At 40.7% G+C, this 20,978-nt stretch overlaps 1 protein-coding gene across 1 annotated transcript in view; it reads right to left on the bottom strand.

Moving 5' to 3' along the window:
• Positions 1–2,503: 2,503 nt before the first annotated feature.
• The window catches only part of BARX2 (BARX homeobox 2), a 43,446-nt gene continuing 24,971 nt past the window's right edge, over positions 2,504–20,978 (bottom strand). The window contains exons 2-4 of the mRNA XM_063311218.1: positions 12,718–13,015; positions 6,283–6,367; positions 2,504–5,424 (exon numbers count right to left, since the gene is read on the bottom strand). Coding sequence (XP_063167288.1) covers positions 5,176–5,424; positions 6,283–6,367; positions 12,718–13,015 — 632 coding nt within the window. The 3' untranslated portion in view covers positions 2,504–5,175. The remainder of the gene's footprint in view (positions 5,425–6,282; positions 6,368–12,717; positions 13,016–20,978) is intronic.

The following is a 20,978-nucleotide window of genomic DNA, read 5'->3' on the forward strand; positions in this document are numbered from 1 at the left end:
AGGAACATTCTGGCCGCACCAGGATGTGGGGACCACCTCGCTTTGTGAGTTAGCTCCACCTGCTTTTGCCTTATTGTCCCATCTGCTGAAGCCATTAGCATATCCCCCTACACTGTGACGGCACCAGTAAAGTTGTTCACCTGTTGGCTAAGGCAATGCCTTGACCCATTGAGGTAGAAAATACATACAGTTGATTATGCTTGCTGGGGATGAATGGGGCGGGGGTATTCTTTCTTTTTTCTTTTTTCTGCACTTTTTAATTTTTTTAAAAAAAATTCTTTTTCATACACACACACACACACACACACACACTGTATGTATGTATGTGTGTATATATATATACACACACACACTGTATGTGTGTGTGCATGTGTGTGTGTGTGTATATGAAAGATTGTATTCGGTTTTTTTGTATAATACAATCTTTAATAAAATTATTTTTTTTAAAGAGGTACAAAAAACATACAGATTCATTCTTCTTTTTGTCTGCTATGGGTTGTTTTCTCTGGAATTATGCAAATCCACGCATACAGGTGACAAGCTGGCCCTTGAAAAGAACACTTTCCCTGTGATGGAATGTCTTTCCCTAATGGGTTCTTCTACAAAAACTGGCGAAGGAGGTGAGTCTATCGGAATGCCCCCTTCAGCCTGGGAGGGACTTCCAAATGCCTATGAAGGAACGTGGGGGCTGCCTCCTCTCTGAGACAGTTGGTGGAAACAATAGCCTCAGTGTTTCCACCAGATAATGGACATGTTAGAACAGACTGGAGGGGTTAGCTCACCTTGTTTGTCTGCCAGCCTCCGAAGAGCACACCTTTCTCTCTTGGCAGCATTGACAGGTTTCATCAGCCAAGGCAAGCCTGAATTCACCCCGAGTGCTATGGAACAGAAATATAATTACTTCTGTCACTCAGCTAAGTGGTGAATAGTCTGCATACTGGGTTGGGACTGAGAGTTAAATCAAATCCATCATACTCACAGACTCAACTTCTTTTGCTTCAGATGCATTGATTAAAATAATAATAATAATAATAATTAGCAGTAGTAGTTGTAGCCAAATACACACATACATACACCTGCATGCACACACCTACACATAATGCACACATTTTTCACATCATGAAAATGTGTGTTTGAAAAGTCAACGAGAATGTGGATCTATCAATTATCAGGTGATAGTGATACTAGTGCTGTTAACTGTTTCCAAGAGCTAAATGAGAATTATGGGGCCAGGGACCTCACCTGCAAAACTCTTTCCATCTTGAGATGATTCGGAGAGAAGTGCAGCCTGAACCAATGATTAATCTCAGAGTTAAAGGAGAAGATCTAAAGTTCCTTTAGTAATATACAGTATCTGAGAAAAGAATTATCATTAACAATTTAAGAAAAATGTTGTTCCAATAAAGAACCCAACTCAGAGGCAGGGAAAAATTAGAATTTCAGTGCCAAGGAGACCAGATTAGAAATGACAAGGGAGCAGCAAATGATGATAAAAGAGAAGTTTTCCTTGCAGTCCTATATAAGTCTACTTAAGAGTAACCCCCATTTAATTCCATGCAGATTACTTCTGAGTTGATTGGTATAAGATTGTAGTCTTAATGGTCTACACGATCCATGACTACGACCTTCCATACAGACCTGTCTTCTAATATAGAACATATTCTAAGATTCTTCTCCAAGATGACATATACTTTGTGCAACTCAATGCTCTCCAAGGCTTTATCTGATACCACCATTATTGTCTGGAGTTATCTGGCAAGCTGTGGTATGCTTTTTCAAGTACATTGGGAATGCAGAGTATTAGTTACCTTCTGTCTCACTATAGCTGTAGATCAGAAAGGTTTGTGTGCAAGAAGCTTCTGTGTTGCTCTGACACTTCCAGGTAGACCCCAGAAGTATTCTTAAGAATTCAGGGTCAACAGCAGTGAGGTAGAAGGACCAATAGGTTGACTTGACATCAAGCATTTTTCTAGGTTTGTACAAATTTCAGGTTTCTGTGGTTTTATTATGTCCTGTAGTGTATTCACTTATTCATGAAAAGCACCTTGTGAGCTGGGAAAGCATAGGCCATCCAGCAGAACTGTTAGCAAAAGCACACATAGAATTGGGCTCTGAACCTTCTAAAATGCATGTTTAAACTAAAGTAGTAGATGGATTAAATCAGGAATGGGTGCTTAATGCTTCCTTGATTTTTATTGTTACATAAGCAGTGCTCTGCCAAATCAGACCTCTGGCCCATCTAGTCCAGCAGTCTGTTCTCACAGTGAACAGCCAACTGCACAAGGAGGCCCGTAAGTCTCCCAGCAGATGGCCTTCAGAGGCAGTCCCACTGCCATCAAGGCTAATAGCCATTGATTCCCAGGACTTCCATGAATTGGTCCAACCCTTTTTAAAGCCAGCTAAGCTAGTAGCTAGCACCACATAAAATAGTAATATACAAAAGGATCTCTGTTCCAGGTAAGCTTGGATGTCGAGAGAGAGAGAAAAGATTCCATTGACTCCTTTATATATTTTATTTTTTAATTAAAAAATAAAGGTTATCTTGATACAGTTCTTTGCAGCATCTGGGCAAAAAAAAATGCACCCTTTAACAAGACTGTAGGAAACAAGATGGTTATCGAAACTTTGGCACACAGGACTGGAAAATAAAATGCCATCCCTCTCCTACAAAGTTTTCTGCTCAGGTTCATGACTTATTTTCCTGCAGATGCCAAGGATAGTTCAGTGCTCCTCCCCTGAAGTGCATTGCAAAACAGGAGAAAGGGTTCCAAGGTAGGAAACAGCAGTAATAATGAATGGAACCTTCCAAAGTTGATGGAAAGAAATGGGCACAAAAGCTCTCCCTAAGCTGATCTGGAATTTAGGACTTGAGCTAATCTATATTGTTCTGGTCTGAATGTTGGCTCCAGGTGATCCACCGAAGGCTCAAGAAGATCAAGATGGCAGCCCCAATGACATGATCAAAACCCTGCCCTTTCCTTATGTGTGTCAGATGTGCAACACATGTAAAATAGGGGTAGGGTTTTGATCAGACAGTCATGGGTGCCATCTTGACTTTTATGACACACCCAAGACACAGGTGTTTCTGGTTCACAGGTGTTTTTCTTTAAAAACTGGATTACATCACTTGTATTGCTAGCATAACTCTTCGCTGGAGCTCATTACTTAGAAGGGTATAGTTAATTGAATAAGTGATGACATTTTCTAACATGTGAGCAATTACTGCCTCCTTCTCATGCAAAGAAAGATTAGATAGGCTTGTGGGTTTGGGTTGTTTCCAGTAAGAACTACACTGAAAAATTCAGATCCAAGGGACTAACCTGATATTTGTTTTGTCCATTTGCACATAGGTAAGAATTCAGTTACTCCCAAGCTTCTACCCTCCCCAGACACTTTAATATAGTTCTTGGCACAAAGGCATCACAAATATTTTTAAGCCCTGGCTTTGGGGGAACAAACATTTAAAAATACAAACTGTGTGTAAGAGAAAATAATATTTTTAAAAACAAGCTTTCAAATACCATTTCAATGCACACTTCGAGGCACTGTTTAAAATTGCAATTTCATTCAGAAATGGAAGAAACTTACAAAGGAAAAAGGAGAGGGCAACAGAGGCTGGAGAAAAATCCTAGTTGCCCATCCTTAAGATAAACTGGCCAGAGGTGAAAATATAAAGGGTAAGCTGGCTTTTGATGAGAGCAGCTTAAATTCTTAACTGCTCATTGCCCAGATACCCTTGAGGAACTACTGTATGCTGATGTGTTTATTTATTAATTTATATTTTGAATTTTGTCACCACCCATTTCACTCACAGAGCGACCCTCATGCTTTGTTTGGAGCCCAACTTGCTCTCCTATTAACTTCTGTATCATTTCCAGGGTAATATTACAGACGATCAAAGGGCGGACTTGCTATAGAGGTCCAACAATGTTCTCTCTGCTGAAAGATGCCATTAAATTGCATGCATTGGCATTCAGCTGTACACATTGGCTCAAGGATTCTCTAGGAGAAATGTGTGCAGCCTGGCAGCGATCACTTCCAGTTGCAGGAGACTCTAGTGCAAGATCTTTTCAGGGCATATTTATACCCAAGTGGATCCCTTACCAGTCTCCAATACCTACACACTAGCTCTCTTCTACTGAGTCATATCTGGGCCACAGTCTAGGTAGAAAGTACAAGGGGATTGGAGAATGCTATTTGATCACCTCCCTCTTGTCACTGCTTTTCTAGTCAGAAAAGCAAACTGGGTAGATAGTAAAGTTGGGCCAGCAGTGTCATTCAGATTTGTCACTTCCCATCCCCAGAGACCTGAGGACCTTGACATCCACCTCAAAATTCCAACCTCTGATGCTGGTTTCTGTCAAAACATACCTGTTCCATACAGTACAATATAATTGTACTAACAATATGATGGGGGCAAAGAGGAGCCAGGTTGGAGCTATGCATATCAGCCAGAGTTCTGGATTGCAACTTCAGCCTACTGAGTGTCTAAAAGCAGCCCCTGATCATTGTGGATCAAATCAATATATTTTCTGCTGGGGCAGCTCTTCCTCAGACTGTTGTTTCTGCTCCCCTTCCTGGTGGCTTAAATGATCTTTTGGGAAATTAGCTCATCAGAGACTCACAATTCCAAAAGCAACACTCGTATTTATCTTGACTGGCACCAAGACAACTCTCTGGTCAGTGTAATAGTAGACCACTGACATCCCCATATTTTGAACAACCCATGAAAAATGCTTTGCATTGGCACTTTTACAAAAAACAGCTGTGGGAATCCTGTTCTCTCTGTCTTTGGTATTTGCTGCTTAGAATCCATTTTAAAGCATTCTGAATAACAACAACAACAACAACAACAATTATGGCAAGATAAAGAACCAGTATCTTCAGCATGCTGAAGTCCCTAAAAAGCTTCTTCTCACAGAATTATGAGGAGTTGAGTTGCTTGTGTGTTTGGAAGCTCCAATCTCTAAGCATGCAGTTTTATTTGGAGAAGAGCTTGGACTCCAGAATATCTGTGGGGAAGGTGTACACATGACACTGGGAGGAAAGAAATCATCCTTGTTTACATTGAGTGTCCTCATCTCACCGTCACCTACCACACCAGTTGATTTCTTAAGGCACAAAGTGCAGGGAAACCCAGTTTATGCATTGTCCACTCAGGGGCTTAGGTAGCTTTTAACTTGAGGTTGTCAGCTCTGGAGATGCCTCTGCTATGTGTTTAGGAGATCCATCGGTTTCTGAAGAGGGACCCAACTGCTCTTTGGTCAACCTGCAGTCTTCAGCTGCTTGGCTTTCCTTCAAGATCTCTGGCTGCGTTTGGCTGTTCATCTTTTCTTCTGCTTCAATTTCCTCTGAGGTGGGAATGGAATTTTTCTTTGGGCGGCCTTTGGGCTTTGTGGGTGCTTCCTGTCCTCCTTTCAGGACCTGCAATAAAAATAAATGAAGTTGTTGTCGCTATGCTGAGATTCTACAGTCCAAGTTACAGATAGGTGAATGGGTTGATTTTGATTTCTCTCTGTTTCTCCATTTCCTCATCTTAAGTTTATTTTTCTCTGTCTTACACTGGTTGTCATTAAGAACCCCCCCCTCATTATTAACATTTCTGTGCACCTTTGTCTATTATACACATTTGGCAAGCCATTTCCCCTAATTTATTACATATTCAACTATTATTTTCTCTGATACATACATCTTATGCAAAAATACGTATTTTATAGTTATTTGGGGGGCAGGAGAAACTCATGGCAAAATTCAGGGAAGAGTTTTGATAGATGCACTGTTTGATGAAAGGTGAATCAAATGTGCAATTAGATGCAAATAGAAAACATTCTTCCCATGCCATGAATGCCACTCATTGGTGCTCCAGGCAGCCAGCTATTTTCCATGATGTTCCATTCCATCCCATCATGTATTTATTTTATTATTGTGTGAATTCTGGAGACTAGAAACAAAACCACACCAGTGCACAAGGTGGAACTTCATATGTAAGCTGTCATGGACTAACTGTGTCTGCAGGTTAGGGTTGCAAAAATTAAGATGTTGCACTCAAAACACCACCCATTTTTATGTGTGTTTTACCAACAGAGCTTTGATTGCACCATTGTGGCCACCATCTTGACTTTTTGATTATACCCTGTAGAGAACCCTGGAATCATGTATACTTAATTATGCTTGGTACAGACTTCCTGAAGTCAACTGATATGCTACTCAGGGTCAGCTTCATTCCTATCAATGTCACTCAACTGATTCTAAATCTAACAACTAGCTCCAGTAAATGCTTACCATTTTTTTCCATTTCATCCGGCGATTTTGATACCAAGTTTTCACTTGGAGTTGAGTTAGGCCCAGTGACTGGGCAAGATCCAGCCTAGAAGAGACAGTATCCAGATTAATGAACAAGAAGAAAAGCAAGACATTACCATCCATTGCTAAGACCTGATTACATTGCATCTTACTGAAAGCGAGCAAATGGCTCATACAGTATTGGGTGGGTTGGGGGGGAGGGGGCAATGGCTTAATTGGTCATGACTAATGACCAGAGAAGACCAATGACTAATGATCAGACAAGAGCAATGACCGCAGTATTGTCTAAAGAAACTTTTATAAAGAAGATAGGCTTCCTAAGCAAGTTACAAGTCCTACTGAACTCAGTAGGAATTTAGTCTGAGAAAGCAAGCAAAGGCCTGTGCTGTTAATTTGCTTAGGACTGTATTAACTGAACAGTCCTAGGCATTAGATCTACTTCTCAGCAGGGATGCACCATTCTACAAATTCTGCTATCAAGCTACACAATGAGAATTGCATCATGCCTGTTCAGAATTAAAATTTTGGTTACAATAACCTTGTAAGAAAGGAATACGCAGCTTCCTCTAGTTCAAAAGCTGCACTGGATGTTATGTGGCATGCTGAGAACCACATTCCAGAACTGGATGAGGCCAGGGCCCATGCTGGGGAGGGGTTCCAGGAGTTTGAATTGGTATCTTAAGTAACTCAAAGGTATACAACACCTATTTTACCCCTTAATTCTGCTCAACCTCCAAAGTTGTCAAAGAGGGCTCCACTTTTTTGTGCCAGCTTTTCTAGTGGCCTCTGGAGGCCATAAAAAAAGGGAGCTAGTGGGCAACAGATGGTCTCTGAGCTCTGTTCTTTGAGTCTTCGCTTCAAGAAGCCGTAAAGGTAGTAGGGCAGCTTGCCATTTCAAACATGTTTTTGTCTGTTATTAAACCTTTAAAACAAAAACAGGAAAAGGTATTTTTGTCTACTGGGCAAACTCCAGAATTGCATGATCCACTTAAAAAAAAAATAGCCAGAGCCCACCAAGTTAAGTGTAAAATGGTGGGCAAAGCAAGTTCTCCACTGCACATCCAGAAGCCAGATTGATTGATTGATTGATTGATTGATTGATTTTCTATCCCGCCTTTATTATTTTTATAAATAACTCAAGGTGGGGAATATACCTAATACTCCTTCTTCCTTCTATTTTCCCCACAACAAGAAGCCTGTGAAGTGAGTAGGGCTGAGAGAGAGTGACTGATGAGCTGCCTATGCAGGAAAAATCTGGCTCTCAGTTGTGACAAATTGGGAATTAAAAAGTTAAACCTATTTAGTGGGGAAAGGAGCAACGCCTCAGAGATCTGGCCAAGGGCCACCAATTAATCCTTTCTTTTTAGGGGTAAGGAGCAAACACGGCCAAGAAAAATGAAAGCAAGAATAGCTATGGCAGAAGATTTTTTTTTACCTTCCTGAAATAAAACACTTGGAGTTGGAAACCCTGGGCAATCTCTTGATAGTTATAAAGATCTACTAGAAGATCCTGTTCTACTTTCTGCCTTTCCATGCTTTTGACTGCTTTTCACCCAGCACAGTCTTCTCTAACGCAACAACAAGACAGAGGGTTTTCCCCTAACACCAGTGCTGTGTTTACCTAATCAGCCTTCAGAGCCAGCATGTCAGAGGGAAGTGCATGAAACTCATTGAACAAAGACACCTGAATGAAACCTGCTGGTGCTGCCCATGAGTTATGCCTTTTCCGTGATTAATATCAATGAACCAGAACACAAACAGTGTGAAGGCAACATAAACAAGCATGATGCACCTTGTCTTGTTTCATGCACCAGCAGTTGCATAATAAATGATTTTGAATTAGTCTAAAATTTCCTAACTAATTTTCTCTTAAGATGGGCTTCCCAGAATAAACAATACATTCTGTCCCTTAGTTGCAGTAGGAAGAGGCATTTGTACTTTGTTTGGAAACAAGTGACTACTTATACATGCTGAGTTCATACAACTTAGCATATTGGGTTAACAAAACACAGTGTGGTGTTCACATAACATGCTATGTCCAAACAAAGGCATCATATTATAGCTTAATGTGATCACTTGGTTCATACAACATGGTAAGACAATGGTGGGCTCCCATACTTAATAAACCAGAAACTACCCAAACACAACATTTGGTCTAATCTAACATATTGTATGAACCTAACTGAAAAGTCTTGTAAAAGGCTGGATTATGGGAAGTCACTTACACTGAATTAGAACATGGATCTGCCAGTTTGGGCAAGAAACCTGGTTTCTCCCAAACCAGGAGACTATGAGTTCTAGTTCCGCCTTAGGCACGAAAGCCGGCTGGGTGACCCTGGGCCAGTCCCTTCTCTCAGCCCAGCTCACCTCACAGGGTTGTTATTGTGGGGAAAATAGGAGGAGGAAGGAGTATTAGTTATGTTCACCGCCTTGAGTTATTTATAAAAAAAAAATAAAGGCGGGATATAAAATAAATAAATAATAAACCCTTGTTTAAAGTCACCTAAGTTAGCAACCATGAGCATACATCTTAGGGCAGTGAGAATGATCAAGATGATAATCTCCAACCTGTAACCATTGCCCAGAAAATATTCTAAGAAATTGGATGATACAATGCCCTATCTAGCTGGGCCATTCTACAGTGGCAAGGAGAGGCCCACTGAGAAAATACACGTGCTCCTTCCTTTTTGAATTAGAAAAAAGAAAACGGTTCCCAAGGTATCACATACTGGGGAAAAGCCTTCCCATCCCATTGGCCAAAAGGAAATGTGTCAGATCAGTCTTCTCGGGCCAGCTAACACGTGCCTGCCATGGCTAGATTACCTATAACCCTTTCAGATTTGTTGCTGGCCAGTGGAAAACATGCTGCCTTGGAAACTGAAGCAACAAACACAAAAAGCCACAAAAACTGCACTTGCTCATCAGGCTTAGTCATGTATGATGCTGAACAATATTAACACCAGCCAATTCAGGCAGTGGCAACAGCCTGAGAATGTGACCAAGAGGGCCACCCAACGAGCCATGTGAGGTCATTCTAATGCTTGAAATGATGCTGGACCAAATTGGAGCCCAGACTGTTTCCTTGGACATCAGGGCCAGGATGATGGGAGTCCTCATCCCTCATTTAGAGGAGGGTAGTAATGGCAAGTTTCTGAGAGCCCATTAAGGGTTTGCTTTTATTTTAATGGAATTGTTCATCTGTATTTATTTCTGAAGGTTTTTTGGTAAGCCACCTAGAGTCTCAGGGTTCCCGTTGGGCAGCCATATATATGGCTTAAGTAAATAATAAGTAAACTGGAACCTTTCTCTGTGGGAGCTGTTATGTTAGATAGAGTTCTTTTTTTTCCTGCCACTTTTAAAGGGAATAAATGGATTTTTGTGAAGAATCGAGGGTGGCTGGCTGGATAAGACCACCTTTTCTGGGTTGGGATTGGCCAATGATCTCCCCCCTTCCCTTTAAAAAAAAACTGCACTCATAGTAGGTGAAGGCTGATCGCTTTTATCTTCTTTCTTTTTGACATGGTTACTAGATCATGCAATGTTGCATGGTCACCTAATTCTCATATGGTCAAATTATCTTTGTAAGAAGGAAGAAGATGAAAGTGGTTCCCTCCCCCCGCACTACTATGGGCACTATGGCTTTTTTAAGGGGGAAAAAAAAGGAAACATCAGGTCCATCTGGTGTCCTTCCTTTTCTCCCAAATTACAAATGAGTAGGGGCATATTCACAATGGAGCAATTGTTTTGCAAGGCACATATTTCAACAAACCCTCATTATCAGGGAACTTGTTCTTTGCCTTCTCAACTCTCAGCAGTAGAGGCCTCTAGAAATAGTGCCAACACTTAAAATAATGGAATCAAATATTTGTGAAGTTCCAGCTTTATTAATAATTTAGGGCTAGCTATGCAAAAAAGTTATGTAGAGAAGCGTGTTCCACAGGTTCTTCCATGATGTTCAGTGGGTGTGCCACAGCAATATCTGTGACAATCTAATACAGTGTTTCTCAACCTTGGCAAGTTTAAGATGGGTGGACTTCAAATCCCAGAATTCTCCAGCCAGCAAGGTCTTGGTCCGTGACAGATCTTGAAGCTGGGGCTTCAGAAACACTTGAAACACAGATGAAGAATGTATGGCCTTCCAGATGTTGATGAGCTACAACCTCAGATGTCATGGGATCTTGGAATTGATGGGATTCCAAGGATCTTGGGAGTTACAGTTCAGCAAGGTCTGAAAAGAACATGCTTCTTCACCTCTGATGTTTAAGGCCAAGCAAAGATTCAGAGGTAGTTAGGACATGAGGTCAAACTATGGCATTACCGTTACATGCACAAGCCTGGATGAACATGCTTTCCCTCTCTGATACAGTTGATTCTTCTTTAAAACTAATCAAAATTATGCTTCATTCAGAGGGTTCCCCTCCACCAGTGCAAAAAGGGCATGGATTAAACCTTTCCCGTTCTGAATGTCAGGATCCAGAACCCAATCCAGAATGAAACTCCCACACCTTCAATTTAATTTTTTAAATCCATTCATACCATCATTAATCCTGTGATTGTTGTCATGTCATGACTATTAAACAATTGCCCAACAGTGAAAACCAATAGCCAGTTTCCTTCTCTATCAACTTACATTCACTCTCCACTGACAGCATACATTCACTCTCAGCTAGTGGAAATAATTTGATTCCCCCTTTCAAAGCAGAAAAGCTTCTAAGTATCACTGCCCATAAATCCATGCTGGCAAGCATGCATGTATCAAGCACACTCACAGCCTGGTATGTATTTTCCACTGACATGATCTATTCATGTAGCCTTTGATTCTAAGGGAAGGATGCTTTGAAATTGGATCCGATTATGTGTCCAAGCCCTCAGACAAGAGCGGACTCATCTTCACATGCTTAGAAGCCATCATGGTCCACTCAGCACCTGAACAGCTGAGAGGAGCAGGGCTAGAGACCCACTCTATTGTAAGACAGCCCTCTCTTCAGTTCTTGCTTGAGAAACAGACTAAATCCTGCAGGGGATTTCCTTTCTGAAACAATGACATGATGAAGCTAAAATGTTGGCTGGTCTTAGATGATTAAAATTGGGTATTTTGTATTTTAAAGCATCTGCCTTGTTAGTCTTTTCTCCACTCCATGGCATGGTAAAATAGCTTGCTCTGTCCTTCAAGTGTAAATCAGTGTTCCTACTGGTACATGATGTTCTACTTGAACTAATCTAAATTAATCTAGAACTTCTGAACATCTTAGTTTCAAATGGTAAATGTAGAAGATACTTTTCCCCCTTTAACCTGTTAAAATTGTAACTGAGACAAAAAGACACTCTCCTTCTACATTATTTGTTCACTGTTAACTGTTCCCTCAGATGACATATATGGGCCCTACCTATTAGGCAGTGTGAGGCAATCATCAAAGATAACAGAAATTGAAGGCTGCAGGTCAGCCCCCTGTCCAACTTCCTGCCTTCAAGAACAGAGCTATGTATGGAGGGGAAGATCCTAATCAGTTCCTAGGAATACTTAAGATACCCCTGGCCACTGTTCCAAACAGCCCCATGATTTGCTGATTATACGAGTACCCAGGAAAGTTAGAGATAATTCTCATTTTGTGAACTCCAACTCTTCCAGGCTATGCGGGACTTTGAGGGGTAACTTACTCAAAATCTTCAGTCAAGTACTGACAACAGGGAATCCTACTTCTAGAGAGAAATGGTTTAAATCCCTAAGAATGTTTGCTTCTAAGTGTCCCTCCACTTCATTTTCCTCCAATTTTCTTACATGTTGTAGAGGGATTAAGGGATCTTTCATTTCTGCAATCACAATTCATTCCTCACCCATCCATTATTTTGAATGATTTAACACAGAGTAGTAGTCATGGTTCTATGTTATAATGACAACTATCCCAACTATCCCATCTTGGCTCATGCAGGATTTCTGCTGTCTTCTTAATAGCCACGGGGTCTCACTTCATAAACAGAAACTGATATGCCTCTTCTAGTACTGGTGTCCAATGTAGCCACACCTGCTAGTATCTCAAAGTTTGACTCTGCCTTGAGTTCAACTCCCTTTCAGAGATTCTCCAAAGCTGGAGTATTCAGAAGACAATTTTATCATGCCAAGATGGCAGAAATGACTGGGGCTGAATTCATAACATGGAATTTGACAGAGGTATATCATTCTCAGTAACATCTTGCTCTTAGAACCATTCTATTGCAGAGATCAACCCCTGGATGATCTCCAGATGCTTTAGACTCTAAGTCCCATGGTCCCCTGCCATTGCCCATGCTGGCTGAGGCTGATAGGAGTAGAAGTCCAAGCCATTCTAAAAGCACCAGGATACCCATCAAAGCATCACTGCCTTCCCTAACCACTAACCAGCTGGGTTGCCCCCCACCCATCTCTCCTCAACCAACCTGTCTGGTGTGGATAGATATTTCTGCTTTTGGAATTTCTTCTCAAGTCCCATGAGCTGCAACTCTGTGAAGATGGTCCGACTGCGGCGAGGCTTTTTCAAGGGGAGGGTGGGCTGCTCTGTCTCTGATTCACTGCTTCCATGAGTTTCGTTGGCTTGGGTCTCTGAACAGGTGCTTCCTGGAGGTGGGAGCGGTGAGAGAACTTGAGAGGTGCTCACTGCAGGAATGAAGTGAGAGACTGCTGAAGGCTGTCTGGTGATGACAGAGATGAGTGGATAAGCCCGGAGAGAAGAGGAGCCTGGGAAATAAGCATCAGAAGGAAAGGCGTTAAAAAGAGGCGTTGGCTGGGCAGGTTGCTTCATCTTTAAAATTCCAGCTCTGCTTTGATGGAGATTTGATTAATTGTCAGCACATCGATGGGGACCACCGAAGATAGGGTGGAGGAAATAGGGCCTTCATTTTCCTACTTTCATTTTAAAAACCATGTTCCAAACTCAGCAGCAAGCTGCACTGTAAGTAATCACCTACTGGCACCAACAGACGGGGGGTAGGGGTTAGAAAGAGAGGATTTTATTAGAAAAATAAAGGTGATGGAAATATTAGAATTCCCCCTCCCTGTCCAGTGCTCTCAGTCCTGAACGGGCCACCGTGTATTTCCAATTAAGTGCATAAAATAATAAACTGGAACAGGATGACATGCAGTTTGCATACGAACTAGTTAAGGCCTGGGCAGCTGTTCTACCCTCCGACATGCCACTTGCTCTGATTTTCATCCTTCAGCTCCCTGGGAATTAGCACTGTAAGGTGCAAGGGGCAGAGCATCAATGCATGGCAGGCAGTCACCTTCTTACCAGCTGGAAAGAAGCACTTATGGACTTCAGGAAATTCATCTGTAGCACTGAAGTTAAAGGAGTTTCATTGGAGAGATTATAAACCCCATTTCATTTTCTTCATTTTTTTAAAGGAAACTTACAGTTTATTGGCAAGCATAGCCAGCTTCAAAAATCAACATACTAGAGGCTATTATGAAATAAATTCAATGCTGGAGAAAAAAAACAACTACAATTGTTCACAGAAGTGTAACAGTACATGCATCCATGGGAAATTTGGATATTGTTCACCGAAAAATTCAGTTCTGTCCTGTTCCTAAAGCATGATATTATATGGGCATTATTTTGTTTGCATTTCTCACATTTTATGCATTTGTTACTCGAAACACCTCTACACTTTGGAGTGCACTTTATTCTGGAATATATACCTTTACTGAATGTTGGTATGTTTTCTGAATAACAGGAGAGTGAAAACCATGACAGAAGGGTTTTGTCCCAGGTACTTAGAGCCATGAGTATGAACCAAGTCAATGTGTTTAAAAATGCAGACCAAATAAATTCACAAGGGTGTGTTTTTGCATTTGTGTGCTGGCACACTTTCCTTGTTATACTTTATGTGAGCAGAAATGCTTATAAATAAGCAAAACATTGCTATTTTTAATGCTATTAAAAGAGAAAGCATTGTAGCAAAATCGTTTTTCTGCAAACAACATGGTAGAGAGACAGCATAAGTTTACTTAAAAACTTTTTTGCCTATCACAATTTCTCCATATTTTTCAAGCAAGGCACCAAAGAAACCACAAAAGCCATTAAAAAGCAATAAATCAACAACACTCAGAAATGACACATTCTCTCTCTCTCATGCACACACACACACACACAGACACACGAAGTCGGGAGACTGAAACCATTACAGGGAAGCTTTTTTACGAAGGTCTCTCTTCTCAGCATATTAAAACCTTTGGGCTAATGGTTCTTTTCCTATTTGGGTGGGATTCAAGGAAGAGAATGGCAAGAATGATTGCAGTTTGGGAGATTCAGCACAGCTTAAGAAAAGGGCAGGTAGTGGAATCATCATCAGCAACTCAGTGGGAAATGCAAAATAAGAAATAGCATGTGCATGCTTAATAGCCAACATAGGTAAAAAGTTATGCTGGGTCAAAAAAATTATTTATTTATTTATTTATTAGATTTATATTACCACCCCTCTCCCCCAATGGGGGACTCAAAAATCATCTTTATTTTTTTCTAATTTTTGTCCTTTAATTCCATGAAAAAGGAAGTGCTTCTGTGTTTTTTTTTTGCTTCCCAAGGAGAACAGTTTTGCTGAAGTTCCCATACTTGGGATGCAAGGTTTCCCAAATCAACTGGCTGCCAGTTGCCATGTTGGAACTCAGATCTGAACCATCTGGCTCCCTGCCCCAGTCTCTCCCAACGTCATGGTTTTATCAATCTGTTTCGGGTACCACCTTGGAGATACTTCCTCCATAGCTTCAAGGATTATGGTTTTACAATTGCATTCTTCTTGGGTTGTAAATCTGGATAGCTCAGCTGGTAGAAAGGAGGAATTTGTTGTGTCTCAGGCTTTAGGGTGGGGAGTGTGACTGAAACCGCAGGAGGGCAGTGGAGGGTGGAGAAGAAACCACTGCAGATGCTGGCAACTTAACCAGTACTATGGCAGTGAGAAAAAGTTGGCATAATGTGCTGTCAGTGACACGATGAATGATGAGGTCATTGGCAGAGCAGGACATAGGACATATCCTTGCCCTGCCATGGTCCTGGAGCACAGCATTGTTAGCCATGAATGAGAGGACTCTTCTTCAGCTACATTTCTCCTTATTTAGGAGAAGGTCACATTCTATTCAGTGCAGCTACTTCTGATCAAATTGCATTGTTAATGACTTTGCTATTCATTGGTTTGGTTCTAGCCTGAAAGCTAGCACGTTTAGTGGAAAACCATGGATTGGCAGTAGAATGCATGTTCTGCATTCAGGACCTCCCCAGAATCTCCAGGGAAATCTCCAGATGAAAATCTGGAAAGCTGTTGCCAACACTGAGTTAGAAGGATGCATGTTCCTAAGCAACATAAAGTCATTTCTCTTTACTGGGTTTTTAAACTCATAAACAGAAAAATGGAAAAACTTCATTGCTGAAAGCTGCCTTTTAAGTTAAAAGGAAAACAGTTTTTTTAATGCTAAACAATTAACCAAGCTGGGCAGATAAGATGTTGGCCATAAACTCAAATGACCCAGGCTCTATTCTGAGTTCTGACTCATGGTATGACCTTTAACAAGTCACTTTCCTTCCCCGTCTCCATTTCATTTACTGGCATCCCAATCCTCAAAATACTGACTTGCAAGTAAATCCCATTGATTGGAAAGGCATTGTTTTCATCAATGTGCTTCATCTACAATGTTCTCAGCAATCCTGGCAATTATCCGATAAAGCAGGCCAATGGTGACCTCCTATCAGAGGGACTTTTAGCTGTCTCTTTCAACAAACGGAAGGAAGGAAGGAAGGAAGGAAGGAAGGAAGGAAGGAAGGAAGGAAGGAAGGAAGGAAGGAAGGAAAGTTTTCTGGAGGCACATGGGGACAGTGAGTTCCAGCCTTACTCCTTCCTTTCAGATCTCCCTATGTAGATAGGGAAGCCTTGCACGAAGGCGTACTTGCATTTTCTTGAACTCTGTTAACAGTGATTTATGGGATCAGAAGCTCTTCATAACCAAAGGAGGCTCCTATGAGTCACGCTGTATTGCACTGAGCTGAAGATAATCAGAACTTTTCCATCAATAGGACAAGATTGGATGTGGAAACAACAAGACTTGCAACAAGGGTTCCTGACTCCTTCCATGAGTAGATTTCTTGAATGTCTCAAAAGGAATAATAATTGCCAAAGCCCACTGGAGTTCAGGGCTAGTTCATGACAAACTTCCAGGTATAAAAGTCCCTCTGGTCAGAGGAGATGGGCGGTGATAAATTTGATAGATACATAAAAGTCTACCATTAACGCCATCTACGCACATCACAACATGCTAGAGAAGAATAGTATGAGTGAGACCAACTATGCTGGCATGAGTTCCATTGATAACTGTATAGTTCAGAATAGTAGAAATAATTATTTTGAGCAACTGGAAAAGTAATAATATTGAGTGGATTCAAGAGATATGTGACTTACCTGTTGCTGAAAGGCAAGGTTATCTATTAATCCAAAAATGACTCAGTGTGGTTTTCTGTAGCGTAGATTTTATGATATTTTATAATGTTAGAGAATCATTATTTTTTGCCGCCAAGGTAGATTTAGAAATATGTTTGACATTTGATACTTATTTTAAAGGGGGGGGGAGAGCTGTTTTTTGTGAAGTTGGGTAGCTCTGTTTTTTGTAGATCCTGGGTTTTTTTTGTTTTGTATTTTGCATTTTTTCTATTTCTTTCTGTAAAACTGTAGTAGATCTGCCATTACTTGGATCTCATTACATTTTATATTTATTTATTGATACTGATATTTATAGATTAATGATATTATTACGATTTTATCAAATATTAAACTGTTTTATTGTGAACCGCCCGTATGAGGGAGATGGGCGGTGATAAAAATATAATAAAATAAAACTTGTATATTTAAGTTTCTCAGGCTGTAGAGGAGACGGCAGGAGAATTGTACTTTCAGACTTGCAAGTTTCTGTTAATATAGCTTTGTAATAAAGTAGAATTAGCTTATCTGTCGTGTTTCCTGTCTGGTCTGCCTGGTAAGGCTGACATCAATCTTGTAAGTCTGAAAGTACAATTCTCCCCCACCCCCATCTCCTTTACAGCCCAAGAAACTAGGGAGGGTCCCTTCTGAGCCTCTTGCCCTGCCCACTATGCAGCTGCGGGCTATGCCATCTCTTATCTGACCGTTCCCTAGGCAGCATCTCTTCGTCCTGCCTCCCACATACTGTTCTGTGAGCAGACTTGGGCAAAACTTCTGTTTCCATTCCTCAAGATCAATGAACTTGACATTTGTGTGAGAGTGCATGTGTGTGCATTACACAACAGATAAACACATGCATGTACCAGAACACAATTCAAAGTTTAAATTAAAGCTTTTTCTTTTTTTAAAAAATCCTTTTTCAGTCTCCTGTTATCGTTTTGGCTCTCTGCTGCTGATGTTCTAAGGGAAAACACGAGATGAGGAAACAAATGACTGGGAAGCACTAATTAATTGTGCTTGTCTGAGCAGTAGCAGCGTCAGGACATATTTTTGTTCCAGGCAAAAACTTGGCTAAATCTTTTTTTGGAAGAAAAGTAAAGGGAAGGGAAGATTTATGGGCTGGCGGCTTGCTGGCACATCAGCTCTGCTGGGAGGCAGAAATGAGGTCTTTGCTGAGTGAATACCGTGTAGGGTGATGGAGGAAGAGAAATAAACAAGAAAAGAATAAATGAACTGCCAATGCAAGAACTCTTCACTGGCTAGCTAGAGACTATCAAAACAAGACAGAAAGCTACAAACAATTCATTTCATTTCTGGCTTCAGGTATGCACGGATTCATAATTCAAAGCTCCAGGAAATTGATTGCCACTGCCTCTCTCCCCCCCTCCCCCACATTTGTTCCAGGAAATGGATCCTTCACCCAATCCAGAGGTAATGGCCAGATTTTATGTGCTTTTGCCTTATTTAGTGTGAAATAGTTTGTTTTTTTAAAATTAACCCTGCTCTTCAAAATCCATTGTGAATACTGCTGAATGCTGCAAGTTAGATTCTATGTGATTTATGGCTACTGTACAGGGGCATCTTATTAAACTTCCTATTCTCTGTTGAAAAGGGGCTGAAATGAAAGTGTAAACATGTTCTGCCTTTCCACCCATGATTTTCACCTCTGCATTGCAAGCTGGACTGAGAGAGAGTATTGTACAACAAGCACCTGTTCATTGCATTATCCCAGTGCAGTTTGGAAAGTTGTGCTGAGAGAGAATGGCTTACTGTTACTAACAGTTCACTCTTACGTTACAAGTCAAAGAAGAGATTATATCGGGTTTGGATTTCTGAGTCAGAACTCCACCATAACCACAGTCAGTATATTTAAAATGCTTCTGTAGACACGCTACCAAGAGAAATGAATAAATGGCAATCACCAATCCATGGGGAGAAAGAAATCTAAATTCTGTACACATCATACATGTCCCCCACTCATGCATTTGCTACTCCAATGCAAAAGAGTAACTACTCATGTTTTCTATTCTTTTCCTGGCTCTCTAAGCCATTGTACAAATATTGCAACTTCTGGAAAAACTATGCTACTCCCCAGTGAAAGCATTGTGGAAATGTTATCTACTTTCTGTTACAGATGTTCTAAGAGAATGAGAATTCCTTGAATTTCATTGATGAAGGCCAAATTATTAAAGAGCATACACATGCATACACACACTCTGCACTTCTGGGAAGGGATGGGAATGTAACCTCATATATGTATGGGATGGAGAATATGTGGCCCTGGAAGCATGGTCAGTGGTGGAACTGGCTGGGAATTGATGTTCAGAACGTCTGGGGCACCACAGAGTCAGCACCCAGGTAGTACAGAAAAGGAGTTAACTCATGAATACCACACAAACAAGGTCTAAACCCTCAGTATCTTGTACCCATATTGGACAAACTTTGGTAAGTCATTATTATGGTGGATTAATTTTCTGGAAGCAGACTATCTTCACATAATATCTTTAGCCAGGACCATAGCAGCACTGCAGTGCTATACTTTTTTATTTTTAATATTGGTCTAAGTGTTATATATTGTTTAAACCCAACTTGTTTGATTAGTTAGTATATTGAGCTAACCAACCCCCCCCCCCCCGTGGGTTAATTTGAGCCACAGATTAAGAATATTGGTGAATTCAACCATAGGGTTTTTGCATTCTCATCAGATGGTCTTTGAGATCTGATTTACACTTAAATTATTTAATCACTTCCACTAATGTATTTGTCCTAATTGTATTTGTCCTAATTTAATCACTTCCACCAATGTATTTGTCCTCTTAATCCTTATGATATTTGCTATAAGGATTAAGAGTAGCACTGAACGTTTTGCTACACACATACTTTGGTTGGGTTGCATTTTAATTTTAAATTTACCTAGTTATGATAATTTCTTCCTCTGCAATTGAGAACTCATGTAGGGTGGAATTTGCCAGATTACGGTCCTGACATAGAGTTAATTTTAGCACCAATAATGGAAGGAGGCATAGCATCTTCAAATTGGCTTTCTATGTGATCTTCCAGCAGGGTATGCCTTTGCAGAGACCTGGTTCACAAGTCATGCTTAAGCAAAATGGAGCTGATTTGGTTTTGGCTTGCTGAGTTGTGTGAACCCAGACATTATGGTTTATATGGCTTAATATATTTTGCAAGCATAATTAACTGTAATTTATTCAATAATGCACAGTTAAGCATCCTGTGGCTTCCTTAATGCGCAATGCGTAATCGCAAACATGGGGTTCTAGCCAACTAGATACTCTATTCTACCTGCTCCACCACCTTTTTTTGACATATGACATTACAGAGCTACTGAACATGCTTAGTCTTCATTGTTTGGGTGGTTTCGAGGGAAGGAGATGTTTTCTTGGTTTTCCTGGTTCTCAGCAACTTCCCGTTGGCTTCTTTATGATTTTTTCATTGACTGAAGTAGAGCCAAAACTGTAGTATTTAGAGCTAAAATGTATGTTCTGGAAGCAGCTTTCTCCATGTTTCAGATGTGACTGTTCGACATTCCAGGTGTCCTAATTTTTTCGCCCTGAAAAATAACTGTCCCTATTAGACGCTTGTTTGGGCTTTTAACAGATATTTTATTCAACTTTTGTGAATGTCATTGGTGAAGTCATCATTTTTCCAGGATCTCTCAATGTTTAATCTCCAGGCAGGTATATATTTGTACATGTGTATGCAGTTTGTCTCCAGCACTTCCTGAAAGCCCAGATCCACTGTAGGTAATACTGCTGCTGAAATACCATTTGTTGAAACTGTAGAATAATTACATTTCTCAACCCTATCTTGAAGCAATAGATCATCACCCTCTTAGCTTTTAAAGGAATGGAAAAGCAGTTACACAGCACCGCAGGACAGTTCCTTCCCCATATGTAAAGTTGGTGGATTTGAGTAGTGATCCTTAGTATGATTAAAACCCACAACCATCTACTTAACAGTGTGTAATGCTGCATAATATGAGTCTTTTGGCAATGTAAACCAGCTTTCTCTAACCTAGTGCCATCTTAGATTTGCTAGACTACAATTCCCTTTAGCCAGGGGTGATAAGAATGGTAGCTTATCCCATCTAGGATGGGATCAAGTTCTTAATGGCTGTAGCAAATGATCCTGCCTTGGCCCGGAATGCTTTTACAAGGCCTTCCAGCATCCTTTTCACAAGATGCTAAACCCAGGCTAAGAAAACACAGCTGTGGTATTCA

The sequence above is a fragment of the Candoia aspera genome, chromosome 9 (genome assembly GCF_035149785.1).
Source record: "Candoia aspera isolate rCanAsp1 chromosome 9, rCanAsp1.hap2, whole genome shotgun sequence".
Lineage (NCBI taxonomy): Eukaryota > Metazoa > Chordata > Lepidosauria > Squamata > Boidae > Candoia > Candoia aspera.